Source organism: Mauremys reevesii, linkage group 1 (genome assembly GCF_016161935.1).
Source record: "Mauremys reevesii isolate NIE-2019 linkage group 1, ASM1616193v1, whole genome shotgun sequence".
Lineage (NCBI taxonomy): Eukaryota > Metazoa > Chordata > Testudines > Geoemydidae > Mauremys > Mauremys reevesii.
The window spans coordinates 257025594-257043178 of NC_052623.1; the positions used below are offsets into that span (position 1 = coordinate 257025594).

At 46.2% G+C, this 17585-nt stretch overlaps 1 protein-coding gene across 1 annotated transcript in view; it reads right to left on the minus strand.

Moving 5' to 3' along the window:
* The window catches only part of CREB3L2 (cAMP responsive element binding protein 3 like 2), a 121982-nt gene that overhangs the window by 15951 nt on the left and 88446 nt on the right, over positions 1-17585 (minus strand). Inside the window, exons 3-8 of the mRNA XM_039520227.1 lie at positions 9000-9166; positions 7202-7289; positions 6465-6646; positions 5779-5925; positions 4438-4496; positions 2185-2253 (exon numbers count right to left, since the gene is read on the minus strand). Of these exons, the coding sequence (XP_039376161.1) occupies positions 2185-2253; positions 4438-4496; positions 5779-5925; positions 6465-6646; positions 7202-7289; positions 9000-9166 (712 nt within the window). The remainder of the gene's footprint in view (positions 1-2184; positions 2254-4437; positions 4497-5778; positions 5926-6464; positions 6647-7201; positions 7290-8999; positions 9167-17585) is intronic.

The following is a 17585-nucleotide window of genomic DNA, read 5'->3' on the forward strand; positions in this document are numbered from 1 at the left end:
TAGAAGCTTCTAGATGCTACAGTAATACAAATAAATCTCTGTGCCTCAGTTTCCTGGAATAATAATACCATCTCCCCTCACAGAGATGAGGTGTAATCAGAGTCCTTCAGAACACTAATATTACAGTGATGGCACCATAGAAACACACATGAGGAAATTATTAGTCCAGGGTTTACACGGGGTATGCATTAAATAAAGGCCTGGGGGCCACACACTGAATGAGGAAGATAAAGAAATATTGAATAACTACTCATTCACTGAATGAGGCAATATGATCATCTAATTAAAGAGACTGTACCATGATGAACATGCTCCAAGGGCAGAATGAAGGTTGCATGGGCCACAGGGAAAGGATCCAGCAGTGTGGAAAAGGCTCTGGCGGAGGAGGCGGATGCAGCAAAGAAAGGCTCTGACAGCTTTCTCCACTGCCAGAGCCTTTCACTGACATGCGTCACTACAAGCCGCAGCATGAACTCATCCCGCTTTTCACTACAGAGTGTTACTACACCTACCCTACATGCTGTCACCAGTGATGTGCAGTGTGGACATAGCCAAACCCCACCATGACTGATGAAGGGAAACTATGCAACTAATTCTGCATATCTGGGATGTAAAGGATTTGGGGATAACATCACCTAAACAAACAGATGCTCTTTCAGGGTTTACTCTCAGAATTAAGAGCATCAGAAACTTGGGAAAACTTGGAGAGTTTTATTAAAAATAGAGCTTCTTTTCATTATTTGACGAGACAACCTTGGGCGTGAGGGACAGATGACATGAGCAAGATTTTTAGAAAGCCTGCTGTGTCTAACATTAGAGAAGGCTGTGCTTACACGTAAAACTATCTTCCCTGGGGACAAGGGCTACTCAGTGAGAACCTTTTCAGTGGCTTGTTAAGGGGAGCGTAGTCTGTTACTGCCTACTTCCTAGTTCTTGCACCTTCCTCTCAAACAGCTGGTATCAGCCCATCAGAAACAGATGCTGGATTAGACAGACCTGGTCTGATCTTGTACAGCAATGCCAACATTCTCATGTGTAAGGCAGAGTGGGGAGATAGGCAAAGGAGGGGGGAGAAATGGCTTGGCTCTCTCCAAACAAGCAGCAGATGTCTTTATGCATGAGCAGTGTGTGGGAGACATTCTCCCGCAAATTACAGTGATACGGGGTCTGTCTCCATGAAATTAGAGATTGGATCCGAAGATTAGAAACCACACATGCCACTCAATGAGCAATACGTTGGCTGCCAGACAAATAATAGGTCCATTTCTAGGTCCTAGGCCTTATCTTTAAAGCTCAGCTATTTCAGTGATCACCTCCCTCCACACTTCAGTGCCACAACTATGTGTCTGTGTAGGTATATATACACACACCACACTCATCTGGGATATATTCAAATGGGACAGGGTATTCAATGGAATCTGCCAGCACCAGAGATCAGGTTGAGCTCAGGTCTTATAAAACTTTTAAATCACAATGCACACGGAGACGAATCTTTTAAATAAATATCAGTCTTCCTTTTATCTGACATTCCCTTAAGAATTAAACTGTGGAATGGTCTCAGCTGTTTGTCTTTTGAGTAAACCACCTGGATTCTAACTGAGCTGAGAGGGGTGAAAAATTGGTTTCCTCTCAAAAGAAACTGCATTGCTAAACTGATATAGATGCTATGGTGATAGGTGCCTTAGAAAGATGTATGGTAGTTATAATGATAAGTGGCAATCCCAGAAGAACTAATTACTAAGGGCTCTAGATCTACGCATCAGGGCTGCACTGCAGCCTTACTCTCCAGGATAGGGCCTCTCCTTTCCAAGGTCTCATGTCAGACCAGTCTTCCACAAGTTGAAGAGGGCTTGATGAGACGTCTTTGCTAGTCCATCAGTATCACTCCTAGATCAGTCCAGAAGCTTGCTGAAGAGTGACATGAAGAACTCGCAATTCTTACCAGCCTAGGGAGAGCACCCAGACTTAGGCGTCAAACCCAAGCGCTCTCATATTATATTGAGCACTCAGCCACCATGCCAGTCTTTTTACATATTTTACCTCCCCCATCTTTGTCATTAACCAGATCAGATGGATCCATTTCTCATCAGTCATTGTCCACTGCTCTGGTATTTGATCCCTTCTTTTCCAGATTTCCCACTTTTCATTTTGGAAGCATGCTCCAGTTGTCCTTTCAGATCCTACCTGTTAGTGTTCTCCAGGACTTCCACTTTCTTACGCAGCTCACTATTTTCATTTGAACAGGACTCAACCCTGAGGAAGGCACAAAGAGAGAACGGCAAACTTAAAACCAGGCCTCCATCATACTTCAACAAAGCGGGTAAAGACAGAGTTCTAAGGTCCTTTCTATACTAGGTGAAACCTTTGCAAATCTTGAAGTCTTTGACCTCACACAAGCCTGAAAAAGCCCCTGCAACTGCTACCCCAGGCATTTTACAATTATGGGAGAGACCTGCTAGTGGTAACGTTTGGGAGGAGTTCTTCGCTTAGGTCCAGCTCATTCAGTATCGACTACAGTTATTTCTTCCTGGAATAGACAGGATGTCCTGATAAGCCTCCCAGTTCCATCCACCACCATGCAGGGCTCCATGTTTGAAAATTACCCAGAAGACTTTCTTTCCAGGAACAATACTGTGGAACTATTAGTGTTCTAAGGCATGTGGTGTATGGACCTGCCACAACAGCTCTGACAAACAGTGCTGGTACATGCATGCATTTCTGTGGCCGAGGTGGTCACAGCCCAACTCGGGGCAGGCAGTTTGGTGGCACAGGGGCCAGGAAGTGACAGGGAGGGGCCTTGTCTGCAAGCGTGGCAAGAGCCAACAGGTCACAGCAGGGCCCGCCCTGTGGGATTGGGGCCGCTGTGGGGTGAGCGTGGGACAGGCTCATTCTGCAACCTCCACCTCCCCCACAAGGCCTACTACTACCCAGAGGCAAGACTGACAATCCCGACTCCCTTCCGAGGACTTCCTCCTCCCCAGAGGCAGGACACAAGACCCCCACATTTCACCCCCGGGGCAGGACTCAACCTCTTGTCCCGCACCTGCTCCCTATTCATTTGAAATGATGCACCACAGCTCTGATTGCAAGGATGAGACAGACATCCGTTTCATGCAAACCACATTTCTGACACTGCGGCAAAGAGTCCCGTGGCACCTTATAGACTAACAGACGTATTGGAGCATGAGCTTTCATGGGTGAATACCCACTTCGTTGGATGCATTTGAGTATTCACCCACGAAAGCTCATGCTCCAATACGTCTGTTAGTCTATAAGGTGCCACAGGACTCTTTGCTGCTTTTACAGATCCAGACTAACACGGCTACCCCTCTGATACTATTTCTGACACTGTGTCCCTCATAGCATAGGCACACAACCCTGAAAGATCACAGAGCCCATGCATCTCACCTTCACAATGTGAATAAACCATGAGATTTATTTCCAAAGAACATTGGTCATTTCCAAGCTGCTGTTAGAGATCGCCAAAGAGATCACATTGCATCATGTTTGGTAGTGCGAATAAGGTGACCAGACTCTCAAACAGACAAACCAGATTCCCATCTCAGTCTCTTAGTGGAGGGGGAAGGTGCACATAGGAGAGCTTTGCCATGTGTTTGGGAGTGTGATGGAGTGGATGGGAAAGAGGTTTCAGGGGTTTGCCCTGGGAGTGCAAGACTTTCAGCAGGAGACAGAAAGAGCTGGGGGAAATTAAGTTGGGGGCTTCACCAAAGGAGGTGCAAGGAGTTTATCAGATGGGGGCCAGGCCCATCTGGCCAAGGGCACAAGGAGAGATGAGGAAAGATTCAGGATACTTGGGAGAGGGACTAATTTGGGGGCACAAGTCTCTATAGGAGGATTTGATGCTTCTTGCTAAAGCAGACTGCTAACATGCTCCTTCTCCAGGTGGCAGGTGTAAAATGAATGTTCCGCACAAAAGTAGCTAGGCAGCTGGACAACAGGAAGGGGAGCACAGCACGCTGCTGGTTGGGCGGGGGGGGTGGGGGGGGAAGAAACATGTATTATATTGAAACTTGGCCAATATCCTGGCTTCGAGATACTCATTTGAGGCACAAGGATATCCTCAACAAAAGCAGGGCTTTTCAGGTAAGGCACAACAGCTGATCACTCTAGGTTCGTGACACAAACCAACCTCAGAAAGTAGGAACCAGTTTCTTCAATGCTATGTTAACATCAGAAGACCTACTACAAAGTACCAAGTGTTGACACAGTAATATTTGCCTAACATTAACCATAAATACACGATCTTTAGAACCCCCAAAAAACCTTTCCTCTTTCCTGCAGATAAATTCTGCCTGTAGCCACCACTAGGTGGCAACTGAAACACATTCTGCAGGAAACACTCACACAGTGTATCAACCCTCCCATCTCAGCAACTGTGTCATTGGTTCATTTGCAAGGGGAGGAAGACTGGCTTACTTTTTTTCAAGGCTGTCCATGTATTCTTTCTTCTTTCTCCTACTTTCCTGGGCAGAGATCTAAGAGGGACGGGAAAATACCACACAAAATATCTTTATAGCAAAAGGAAGCCATAAGTAAATCAAACAAATTTAAAACATTGGCATTATTAAATCCAAGTCTGTTTGCCGCTGCTCTTTATTTTTTTCCCCTTGGCAATCAGCTCTAGAATTTCCTTGCCAATTCCCCATCCTAGTGCAAATACAGTCTTAACAAAAGCAGTAAAGCCACTCCCCTGCTCTAATTCTCTTTACCTTTTACACTACATCAACACTCAGACTTCTCTTAGGGTATGTCTTCACTACCCACCGGATCAGCGGGCAGCAATCGATTCAACGGGGATCGATTTATTGTATCTTGTCTAAATGCGAAAAATCGACACCCTCCCCCCCCCCCCCCCCAAAGCGCTCTCCCGTCGACTCCTGTACTCCAGCTCGGCAAGAGGCACAGGCAGAGTTGACGGTTGAGCAGCAGCAGTCGACTCACCGCAGTGAAGACACCACGGTAAGTTGATCTAAGTACATCGACTTCAGCTACATTATTCACATTGCTGAAGTTGCGTCACTTAGATTGATCCTCCCACTCCCCCAGCATAGACCAGGGCTTAGACAAAAAATTCAGGGGCAGGAATGGGACGGGGGTTTACAGACACACCAGGCTCCATTTTTAACGCTGGATAACTAGTACAAGCCCCGTGCACCTGCACCTGCAAAATACCCGAGAATGTGCAAGATCTGTGCAAGGACAATTTAGGTGGTCAGGTTGGAAAACTTGCCCTTCTAGCCAGCCATTTCCCTTGCTGCAGGAAAAGCAAAGCACTTCGGATATTTCAGTGTCCCCTGGCATAAAATAGCTAATTTAAGGCCCTGGAATTGTACTGAAGAGTATGGCACTGTGATGCACAGAGGATTAGAAACATGAAAATGGTGGGTAGAAATCTTTCACCAGGTAGAGGGGACACAGAGGCCTTGTCTAGAAAAGGTAAAAAAGGGGTAGCTTTCTTTAAATGGAATTAGTGGACATGATTTCATATACCACTAGCACCTAGTATAGGCATAAATTAGTATCTTTACAATCGTGTTAGCTTTAACTGCTACTCAGATGCCATGATGATGAGCAAAATAAGTACCTGGACAGACAGATATGTACTGGCTAGATGGGTAATGTAAATGGTACATAGCAGCGGATAGAAAGAAGAGTATCTTTATTAAAAAGTACAACAGTATTATGGACCTTTTTGTAGAACTGTTGTAGCCTTTTCATACGAGGGGACCATTCAGCAGAGCTGCAGCTTAAAATTACCTTGTTCTTTATTTTCCTGCGGATTTTCTTCAGTGCTTTTTCCTCTGCCTTTGTCAGGGGCAGTTTCGTAGGAATAGGGTACCCCTCAGCTATCAACGTCCTCTTCTCTTCCTCCGTCAAGATCAATGGACCAGTCCCCTGCAGCTTCTGCATGTATCAAAGGGATGAGGGGTGGGGAGAAGCAAAGAAAACAGGAAACGCACCCAGATTAGTGGATCCTAGCACAGTTGTGCTGTAAGGCATTGGCTCCAGAAAAATCTAATGCCAGTGCTGGTGACCCCATTAAAATGGGGTTGTGACCCACTTTGGGGTCCCGACCCACAATTTGAAAACCAACCAATGATGAGTACTTATGAAAATCCCACCCTAGAGTTGATCACCTGCTGCCTAAAGACAAAGTGGCAAGACATCCACTGTGATGCATATGATTGATGTGTCATTAATCTATCAGCGCAGAGTAGTAGCTGCAAGAAGGTATAACGGAAAAGCTTGTTACATAAGACATCTTTTCTCTTCAGACTCCAGCTCCAGATAATCAGTGGGGAAGCCAAAACCTACCTCCTTGATTTGGAGTTTCAGCCAAAGTCTGGGAAGCTCCCCAGAAGGGATAACAAACTGGAAGTACAGAAAAAGTAAAACACCAGGTAACAATAAAAAAAATTGGGAAAAAAGTCACCACGACTTACGTGTGGTGCTGTCAGGAGAGGCGAATTGGAGAGTGCTGAAGCCATGCGTGATGTCACTTTAGCTGTGGCTTGTAGTTGGACAGGGCTTGAAGGCGGGAGGGATCTGGTTGGGCTTTGCCCTCCCTCAGAGTCACTGCCATGGCTGCTGGGAGGGGTTGGAGGCAGGTGTAGTGGATCCATTGCTGATGGGATGGAAGAAACAAAACAGAAGGTGTTTATGCTAATGAGAGAGCAATTGGAAGCTCCAGGAGAACCAACAAATAAAAGTAGCTTTAAAACTAGAGGCAAGTTTGCACTGAGAAAAACTTGTTCTGAAGGCCCTGGAGTGAGAAAGATTCTCAAGGGGAGACTTGTAAATGTGCAGCTGCCCCAGCCTTCCAGCTGTACAGCACTTCATTAAGGGTTTGAAACAAAGTGACCTTTCCCAATGGCTCACCCCTCTAAGGAGCAGGGTTAAAAGACTCTGCTGATACATGGTACTAGTTCTATCCAGTAACTGTGCAATCAGTAATACGTTATAGATGGAAGGGATCGTTTTCTTTATGATTTTTATTTTTTTATAAGTGGGTCAAAGACGCTGGATTCTTTAGCAGCCTGAATCAAATCCCTAGGAGACAGCAGCCTTGGTCTGGAGATTAGCAAAGACAGCTAGAAAGCCAAATAGTTCAACAGAGCACACTATGATCATTCTGCATTCTGGCTATCAGTCCAGCATCTTGGATTGGTAATTAACAAACCTTCCTTAGAAGACAGGTTCAGGAACTGATCTACTTCATGTGGCTCCAATTTAATCTCTGGAAGAACCTTCTGGCTCAACGGTTTCATCTACAGAAGGAATTAAAAAAATAAAATTTGAGTATAAGGAAACAAGGGAAGTTTCTATGCAAGTGACTAGACCTCTTTCCCCCCCTACTCCAAGATTTTATTTTTTTTACTGCGTCTCTGTAACTTATTAACCCAGGTCAATGAGACCATTATCCTGAAAAACAGATGCTGGGGCTTCTCTTACTGATATAATTAGTTAAATAAGAGATTACTTCTCAGGATGACATTTCAGACCAACAGGTAATGTGCATTGCACTCAAATTACTTCTCTTGGAAACAGAACTGGCACTAGCATTTGCTGGACCAACATGCAAAGGCTTTGAGCAGGTTCTGCATTCTTTTTGGTGGGAGGAGGGTTTGGCACTATTGAGAGGATGTCAGAAGAGTTACCATCTGGAAGGGGCATCAGGGTTCTTGCCAGTACAAGCTGGGATATTAGGCCTAAATTCATTTTACAAAGTGGAGAAGGAACAGGCAAAGAAAGTTATAGGCCAGAATTGGAAAGGGATACGGAGAAAGATGGAGCCCCCACAGCTGAGCACAAGGCTAGAGTCAGACCTGCTTTGTAATTCCTGACCTGAGTGAGTCAGTCATGCTCATTGGAGTAGCCAGTACAGCCAGAATCTTACTGTGCAACTTTTTGGCCCAAAGCAAAAAGTAAAAAAACAAAACAAACAAACAAACAAAAACAGGACCCAATAAGTTTTAAGAGTAACACATGGTCCTGGGGCCTGCTTGTGATATTGTGACATCCCAACTATAGTAGTGGCACATGCTGGAGACAATGAATTCACACTCAAACTACAAGATAGTTATGACAGTCTTAAATCTTTCAGCTTCCTGTGAAGTGAATTAATTTGCACATGAGCACTTCTGATATGCAACCGAGCAATGAAAGTCTGGTTGTGAACATGGCCTGCCCACGCTGCAGCTGGAATGACATCACCCTGATGGATTGGACACCCTCCACCACCACGGGCGAGAAGGGAGGAGCTGAAAGAATAGGCCTTTAAAGCAGAGTTCTGTCTAATCAATAATTCTTGTATCTTATTTTCATTGACTGAAGCATATTCAAACTAAGCCCTGGTGAATGTTCTTTGGCAGTTGAACCTGTGGTCACAAACGTATCAGATATGCTCCTTACTAGGCCTGCTGGGCTGGAGGCAGCAGCAGCAGTCCAAAGTGTTGTAAAAGCGGAATACATTGAAAACCCAGGTAAGCAGCACAGCTGACCTTACAGTGGTATGGAAGTTCTCATTACAAGCGCTGGCCACCCCACACAGGTGTTGTCATTTGGGTTAGGGTGAGTTTGAACAGCCTTGAGACAAAATCGTCGTGGATAACGGAAGATGTGCATCTTGCCACAGATTCCACGGGGTTAACTGGTTAGCAATTCTAAGTGGGACTGATTCCACAGATACTAAGTGTTCTAGAGATGCGTGAACCCCAGGCTTTGACCCTGTCCAGAAGAGGCTGTAAGTATGGAAAAGCAAATGATGCAGCCAGCAGCTAATAGTACCAGAGACTGAATTATACAGACACATTTTAAAAATGAGCACTCACAATATTATTGGAGACGAGCAAACAAGAGACACATTGCATGTCTGGACTTCTCAAACCTTCACACCAGAAAGACTACACTGCAGTGCAAAGCTTTATGGGAATCTGCATCTATCTGGACAGGCAGGGGAATAGAAAATATGCAAGTACCATGGCATCAGATTGCAGCTGGGGTTCTTCACCTTCCAGGGGTACAGGTGTGATGGTGAGACTGACAGAGGGGGTAAGGCCTGGCGCCTCACACAACACAGGTTCAGTTTTTATTGTTGCTGAAGTCAATTCTGCACCCAGACACCATTCCTCATTCTCCAGGTCAGCTGGCGGGGAAAGAAAGTGAACAGCACACATTTAGATCAGAGATAGAACATAAAAACAAATCAAAAATGAAATCAGTTCCACCTTGTCCCCGACAAAAGAAAACCAGAAAAGGCGGCATTTAGCTCATTGTTATTAACAGAACCCCATACCTATTTTCAGCTTATTGTTCCATGCAGACAACTGAGCCATTTCATAACTGTAACCTAACCTTAGCCCTAGGATATGGGGATAAGTGGTGAGATGAGAGAGAGGGTAATCACCACCGTATATTGCTGAAGGCTGCTAACACATGGCGGAACAAGACTAAACAAGCCATCAGATAAAGCAGCCCAAGAGTAGCATTCTACACAGGATAAGGTCAGTTTTGATCCTTCTCACAGTGCCTGCGTCTGGGCAGCCTTTTGCTCACTCTTGTGCTTGTTGTCATTACACAACTGCAGAGACTGAATGACACTTTTAGGAACCAAGAGGCTTTTGCGCTTCCAAAATTAAATTTCTTCCCCCCCCCCCCCCCCAGTGTTTTATTTAATTAGCATAAAAGGAGATAATGGCTTTAATGATTTCATAGGAGTACTGGTGACATCGTGATTATCTCAGTTTCCTCCCCAGAGCAGCTGGGAGTCACAGCATAAGACATGCACTTTGACTGGCAGCAATTAAATGTACATCATGTGTTGGCAGAGCTATAACAATGCCCAGTTTACGGAAAGCTCGGCCATCAAGGGAAACTCAATGGCATTCAACTGGCCAAGCTGGATTCTTTGCACTGAGGGCCAGGATTTGGTGGGGGTGGCAGTATCACTCTGGTCAATGCATGTGGTGAATCAGAGCACTTGGGGAGAGAGCCATGCTCTGCTTGCCTTGGTCTAAAGAGCGAGTTAGCCTGCTCTAGAGTCAAGAGGGTAAGGGTGAGAAGTCAGGAGGGTTCCCACTTTTAACACAAGCCCATCAAGAGCCCAAAACAACCGCGCCATTACCACCACATAGATCACTGCATCCTGCCCAAAGCAATTCATCACTGTTGTTCAGTTGTGTAAGCTATTCATCCCCCCGTGCCATGTTTCTGGTTCAGAGTGGCTGCGTTTCAGTGGTGGGATAATAGTACTTGTGAGAGGCATGCTAGCAGCTAAATCAGCCAGCTAAAAACTGAGCTGGGTAGCGTGGGTATCTATCCAAGCAAAGGATTTTGCTCTTTCTGCTGCTTCCCTATCCCGACTCCACACACACACACAGCCTTTGCATGCCTATATATTGATGTGCCATGGAAGCTCAGTTTGTAATGGACTGATTTATAGCTAGGGCCCTACCAAGTTCACGGCCATGGAAAACACGTCATGGACCATGAAAACTGGTCTTTTGTGTACTTTTACCTTATATGATACAGATTTTATGGGGGAGTCCAGCATTTCTCAAATTGGGGGTCCTGACCCAAAAGGGAGTTGCAAGGGTGTTACAAGGTTACTTGGGGGGATGGGGGGGTTGCAGTATAGCCATCCTTACTTCTGCACTGCTGCCTTCAGAACTGGGTGGCCGGAGAGTGGAGGTTGCTGACTGAGGGCCCAGCTCTGCAGGCAGCAGCACAGAAGTAAGGGTGGCAATGCCATCCTTACTTCTGCACTACTGCTGGAGGAGGCTCTGCCTTCAGAGCTGGGCTCTAGCCAGCAGCCACTGCTCTCTAGCTGCCCAGCTCTGAAGGCAGCGCTGCTGCCAGCAGAAGCACAGGACTAAGGGTAGCAGTACCACAACCCACCCTACAATAACTTTGTGACCCCCCCACCCCACCCACAACTTCTTTTTGGGTCAGGGCACCTACAATTACAACACTAACATTTCAGATTTAAATAGCTGAAATCATGAAATTTACAATTTTTAAATTCCTATTACAGTGAAATTGACTAAAATGGACTGTGAATTTGGTAGGGCTCTATTTATAGCATACCACTCACATGTACTGTGAAGGCAGTATCACTCCACCTGGGATTGAAACACAGCCTTTCTGAGCTAGAATCATGCAATACAACAGTGACAAACAGCTTATACATCTGAACTGAGGGGGTGGGGGCGGGGAATATTGACACATTACAGCCTATATGATTTTATAAAAATATGCTGATGAGTGAATATAATGTAACTGAAATATGCTTTATGCAAAAGGTCTCTTGTAAGGTATCATTACAAAGCTTATAATCTACTGAGTGTGATCATCCTATTTGTATAAATGTAACACTCTTGTATCTGAAACTAAAAATATGAAATATAACTCTGAGGGCCTATTGTAATTATGCAATTGCGTGGGCCATTAATGGTGGTTTGGAATCTTGATGACTCCCATTAACCAGGGCAATTAACTGAATGGCTCTGTTTGCAGGCAGGCCTTCCTGTAAGCCAGGCTGGGAGGAATGAAGGCTTGAAGTGACATGTGATCATGTCACCTGAACTGGAATCCATCTTTCACCTGGTGTCTTTCCATTGAGAAGGAGGGGGTGGAAACCCAGAGAGGGACAAAAGGATTCCCGCCTTATGCAAAAGATATATAAAGGGGTGGAACAGAACTTAGGGTATGTCTATACTACCCGCCAGATCGGCGGGTAGTGTTCGATGCATCAGGGATCGATTTATCGTGTCTCGTCTGGATGCGATAAATCGATCCCCAAATCAACACCCATACTCCACCTCAACAGGAGGAGTAAGCATAGTCGACAGAGGAGCCACGGCGGTCGACTCGCCTCCGTGAGGACAGCCAGGTAAGTCGAACTAAGATACTGCGCGAATAGCGTAGCTGAAGTTGCTTATCTTAGTTCGAACCCTTCCCCCCCCCCCCCCCACTAGTGTAGCCCAGGCCAAAGGGAGGAGAGGAGTCATAATGAAGAATACCCTAGCTACCACCTGAGCCAGAACAAGGGCTGTACCAGGGGAAAGAATTGTGCCCAGGCCTGCAAGGTGTCCAGACTGAGAAAAAAAATTACTGAAGCATCTCTGAGGGTGAGATTATCTGTATTCAGTTTGATTAGACATAGATTTGCGCATTTTATTTTATTTTGCTTGGTGACTTACTTTGTTCTGTCTGTTACTACTTGGAACCACTTAAATCCTAGTTTCTGTATTTAATAAAATCACTTTTTACTTATTAACTCAGTATGTATTAATACCTGGGGGAGCAAACAGCTGTGCATCTCTCTCTATCAGTGTTATAGAGGGCAAACAATTTATGAGTTTATCCTGCACAAGCTTTATACAGGGTATAGCGGATTTATTTGGGTTTAGACCCCATTGGGAGTTGGGCATCTGAGTGTTAAAGACAAGCACACTTCTGTGAGCTGCTTTCAGGTAAACCTGCAGCTTTGGGGCAAGTAATTCAGACCCTGGCTTTGTTGGAGCAGACGGAAGTGTCTGGCTCAGCAAGACAGGGTGCTGGAGTCCTGAGCTGGCAGGGAAAACAGGAGCAGAGGTAGTCTTGGCACATCAGTTGGCAGCTCCCAGGGGGGTTTCTGTGATCCAACCCGTCACAAATATATTTAGGCAGAACAAAGTTACTGGAGTTCAGATGCAAATGTGCAGCCTCCATCTTCATTTTGCCTGCTGGTATCAAGACTGCACACTATGTTACTGGCAATTGAGTAACTGGAAGGAGGGATACAACATACAGTTTTGATACTAGTTATTACTTTGTGGTGTAAGCTAACTTACACTGCTGGCAAAAAGAGATGTAATTTGAATAGACACACCGAGGGGGTTAAAAATGAAAACCTATATCCTGTAATCAGAAACTTCAAACAGCCACCGCAGCTCTGCCAGGGAGAATAACTGTATAATGAGAGCTGACTTTTTTTTTTTTAAATGCCTATGCCTGAAGTCTTCTGGGCAGCTTAAAAAATAAACATACATTTAGAGACAAAGGCAATACTGCCGAAATTTCAACTCAGGATAAAGGACACCATTCTCTCTCAGCCGCCCCCCCCCCCCCCACGCCCACTGCCTTCCCTGCCACAATGAAAATTTGCATTGTACTGAAATGGAGTTCCCTTCAGTTTACTGTCTGTGGATTATTCAGATTTTTAAAACAATATTCTCTGCTTTGTCTGGACAGTAAATATCCTGTGGCACTTTTCAGCAAAACGAATCTTTTCTTATGAACTCTGCCAAAATGTTCCCTCCCCTCAGCTGTTGAGCAATGTTCTGTGCATTAGTTTGTTACTTCTCTTCTCCCCAGAGGTGGCCACATTTTAATGGTGCTGCAGTTTGTAAGCCACTTTAGGATCCTTTGGGAGTAAAAGCACTCTGTTAATTTACATTCATAATGAACTGAAGAAGCAGCCTTGAGAGTTCTCCTGAGACACAGGACATCACACAAAACAGGAGGCCCTGCCCTCTAGGCTGTACTTGGTGATTAACAGTTCTAATCACTGATTTCACAAGGGCCTGGCTGCCATGACAGAAAAAAACATTTATCATTCTTAAAAATAGTCATTTTGCGGCACTGGAATCTCCAGAGGCCTCCGTAACAGCCATTTAGTTCTGCCGAAGTTATTTGGAATTATTCTAGACCTGAAAAGCCAGTTTAATTGATCAAATACTCATCAAGGCAGAGATAGTTTAGCATTGACGTACTATATTTAACCAGGAAATTATTATAAGGAACTTTATCTGGCTCTTTCTTGACAATCATCTCGTATATACACATGAGGAACAATCTCAATCCATTCAATCAACTCTTTGAAAGTGTGCAACTGAAAAAATGTACCCACCTGACCAGAAAGCTACAGATATTCCCCTCCCCTGCCCACCACCACTCCAGAGCAAAGTGAATCTTAAAACATTTCATTGTCATCTTTGCTACAAAATCTCTTCCTAAGGCTTCCAAACCCTGGCTCCAGAGGACAGTATTATACTGAGAGTACTGCTGTCGGCTGCCAGAACTCTCACGAGCTAGCAGTGTTCATTGAAACACCAGAGTTCCATTATGCCTCAGCTTCATCAAGGATTCTAACAAAGGACCTTCACTGGATCCTTCCAGCCCACCATGGATTAACACTGAGCAGTAATGAACCTAAGTGCACATTATACATCCTAGTCTAATTTTTCTTCTGGAGACTTGATTTTACACATGGACTTAAAGTCATTAGTAAAGCCATGTAATTTTTAACCTAGTCTCTGGCAGACATTTGTCCATTTCTTAAAACCACCACCCACTGTCTCTCAACAGGTAGTTTGAAGCATCGCTGTGCAGACATTAGGTGCATTGGCAGAAGTAGGTGGGGGCCCTACCACTGGAACAGCACGATGGCGCTAAAAGGCCAGACAGATGTTTGCAGAGCTGCATGCTGCTTGTTACTTGCCTGAATATTACAATCCCCTCATTTTCACAATCCTCAACATTGAAATGTATTGTCCCTTAAAAAAAAAAAAATAATGGAGGCTGATGACACCTGACAAGTGAAATTGCAGCCTGAGTGCCAGCTTATAGTAGGAGGGGACACTCATGCTGTAGTGGACTAAAGCTTTATAGGAAAAACACCCACCCCCATCTCCACGGAAAGAAAATAAGGATAACCCACTCCACAGTGAACCAAGTAGTGCCCTTTTACTCTGTAAAGAGCTCATGCCTGTTTAAAAGCCCTCACATGCTGCTGAAGGCATCACTCATAGCAGAGTACAATATCCTAACTCAGTGGTCTGATTTACACTCTTTTCCAGCCTCTGAAAGGTAGCTGGCCCCGTCTGTATGAGTAACTGTTTCCTTGTGCTCTCTGTCCCTCCCCCACCTCACAGGCCCTGGTCGCTCAGCATTACTCCTGCTACCCCCACTCAGCACACCCAGAGGCAGACACAAGCCCCGTTTATTAAGTCTGTAATGTTAGATGCCAATCCCACCACCCTCTACCCCACCCCCATCAGGTGAGAGGCTGCATTCATCTACAAATAGTTTCTTTTACAGACTTCCAGATGGTCTCCCCACCCACTTCCCACCCTCCCACTGCTACCACCAAAGATAATGAAACCAAAGCCACTGAAGCAGTCCTGACAAAGGAGGCACTGTCTGGTAATCAAACACTGGGGTACTTTTCAGACTGGCAAATTAACTGGGGGGGGGGGGCGGGGGGAGTGACAGAAGTACAGGGATCACACTACAGCTGGGGTAGTCAATAGGCAGACCGCAGGTCAAATCCGGACGGCCAGATGCTTTGAACGGAGCCCAAAATATTTTTATTTACTTATTTTCTTCTTCTCTGGAGTCCTGACCTTGACTATACCTTGATCTAGAAATTTGGACCTTGTCAAGAAATAATTGATTATCCCTGCACTACAGAATTACGGTTGCCAACTGTCTAATCACACAAACCCAAAACACCCTTGCCCCACCCCTTCCCCGAGGCCCTGCCCCACTCACTCCATCCCTCCTCCCTTACTTTTACCAGGCTGGGGCAGGGGGTTGGGATGCGGGAGGCGGTGTGGGCTCTGGGGTGGGGCCGAGGGGTTCGGAGTGTGGGAGAAGGCTCTGGGCTGAGCCTGGGGCAGGCAGTGTGGGTGCGGGGTGCAAGCTCTGGAAGGGATTCTGGGTGCAGGAGGGGGTGAGGGCTCCAAGCTGGGGGAGGGGGTTGGAGTGCAGGAGGGGGTGCTGGGAGGTGCTTACCTCAGGCAGCTCCTGGTCAGTGGTACAGCAGAGCTAAGGCAGGCTCCCTGCCTGCCCTGGCCCTGTGCTGCTCCCAGAAGTGGCTGGCATGTCTCTGCGGCCCTGGAGGGGCAGGGGGCTCTATGCACTGCCTGCGCCCACAAGCGCCGCCCCCGCTGCTCCCATTGGCCACAATTTCCCATGGAGGGTCTGCAGTGCGGCTCCCCAGCCGGGCTCCACTTCCCACCTGGCCGAGGCCTCGGGAGGGAGAGGAGGAATGGGGGCGGGAGCGGAGCCCATGGGGAGAAGTGGACAGGCCAGTCCACTTTCAAAAGGTGGGAGGGCCCTGGGCCCCCAACACCCCCTATTCAGTGCAGCCCGGAGGGAGGCTGCATCCCAACCCCCAGCCCTGAACCCCCTCACAGAGCTAGCACTCCATACACCCTCCTTGCACCCCAACCCCCTATCCCAGCCCAGTGAAAGTGAGTGAGGGTGGAGGAGAGTAAGCGACCGAGAGCGGGGGGAGGGGAGAAATGGAGTGAGTGGGGCAGGGCTTTGGGGAAGGGGCAGGGCCTCAGGAAAGGGGCAGGGTAGATCCTGGATTGCCCTTAAATTCAAAAAGTGATCTTGTGCATAAAAAATGGTTGGAGACCACTGATCTAGGACCATTAAAGCACTGCACCACTGTTCCCTCTCCATCTCTGAGAAGTGAGCAGTGAAGCATTTATTGTGGAGAGTTGGAGTGGGAAAGGATTACATGCACTTTTCAAAAAAGGTCAAATTTGGAGGCAACCAGCCTTGATGCCTTGACAGCATCCTTTGCAAAATGAGCTATGGGGAACTTCTTTTCACTAACAACATTTTGCTCTGAATTAATGGGATTGGTCCAGGTGTAGGTCAGTGAAGAATTTGCCCCATTTTATGCAGCCTCCCTTTCATTAATTCAGTATTTAAAGCAAACCGCTGACAACATACGGGACAGGACCCTGTTTGTATGAGGCATATGAAGATTAACTGGGGCTTTGATTTTGCAAGTGTCTCCACATTGTCTTGTTTCGTTTGTTTGGTTTTGGTTTGTTAGTTTTTAAAAGAGCCTATTAGAGAATAACACTGCCTTGGCAAACACAGGATGGGTATTATTTTGGGGCAACCCAACTTCTGCGCCTCAAACTATAAAATTGCAAGATGGTTTTTGCCACAAATGCCAAGTCTCGCTTTTAGTCAAGGCAAGTTGCTTCAAGTCAGGAGCAACCACAAAGCATTCCTGGGTACAGCAGCACAGGGAAGAAGGCAGGTGTGCACCAAGGATAATCTCAGATGCACGGCCCTTCAGGGATAAGGGGAAGGAACGTACAGCCACCTGGCCACAGTTTATCAAATGAACAGCTAGTTAGCTGTTCCCAGTGCTGCAGACCCTTTTCCCTTCACACCCCCCCAGAAGGCTCCCAAGGCAGAGTCTGCCAGCAAAGTATTTCATTTTCCTCAGGGGTCATAAAACTCCAGCAAGACGTAGAAGCCTCAGCCTCCAGATTCCTGCTATTCGCTGCTCTCTTTTAGTATGGCTATTTGTATTACATTAGCACCCACAGGCCCCAGTTAAGATCAGAACCCCACTGTAGTAGGTGCTGTACGTAGCAAACATGGTAAGAGACAGCATCTGCCCGAAGGGGTTCACAATCGAAGCAAACAAGATAGACAAAGGGCAGGAGGGGAAGGAGATACAAAAAGATTTGCCCACTGCTGGTCAGTGATAGAGCCAGGAATAGAACCCAGATCTTTCCTATCTCCTAGTCTGCTGCACTATTCAC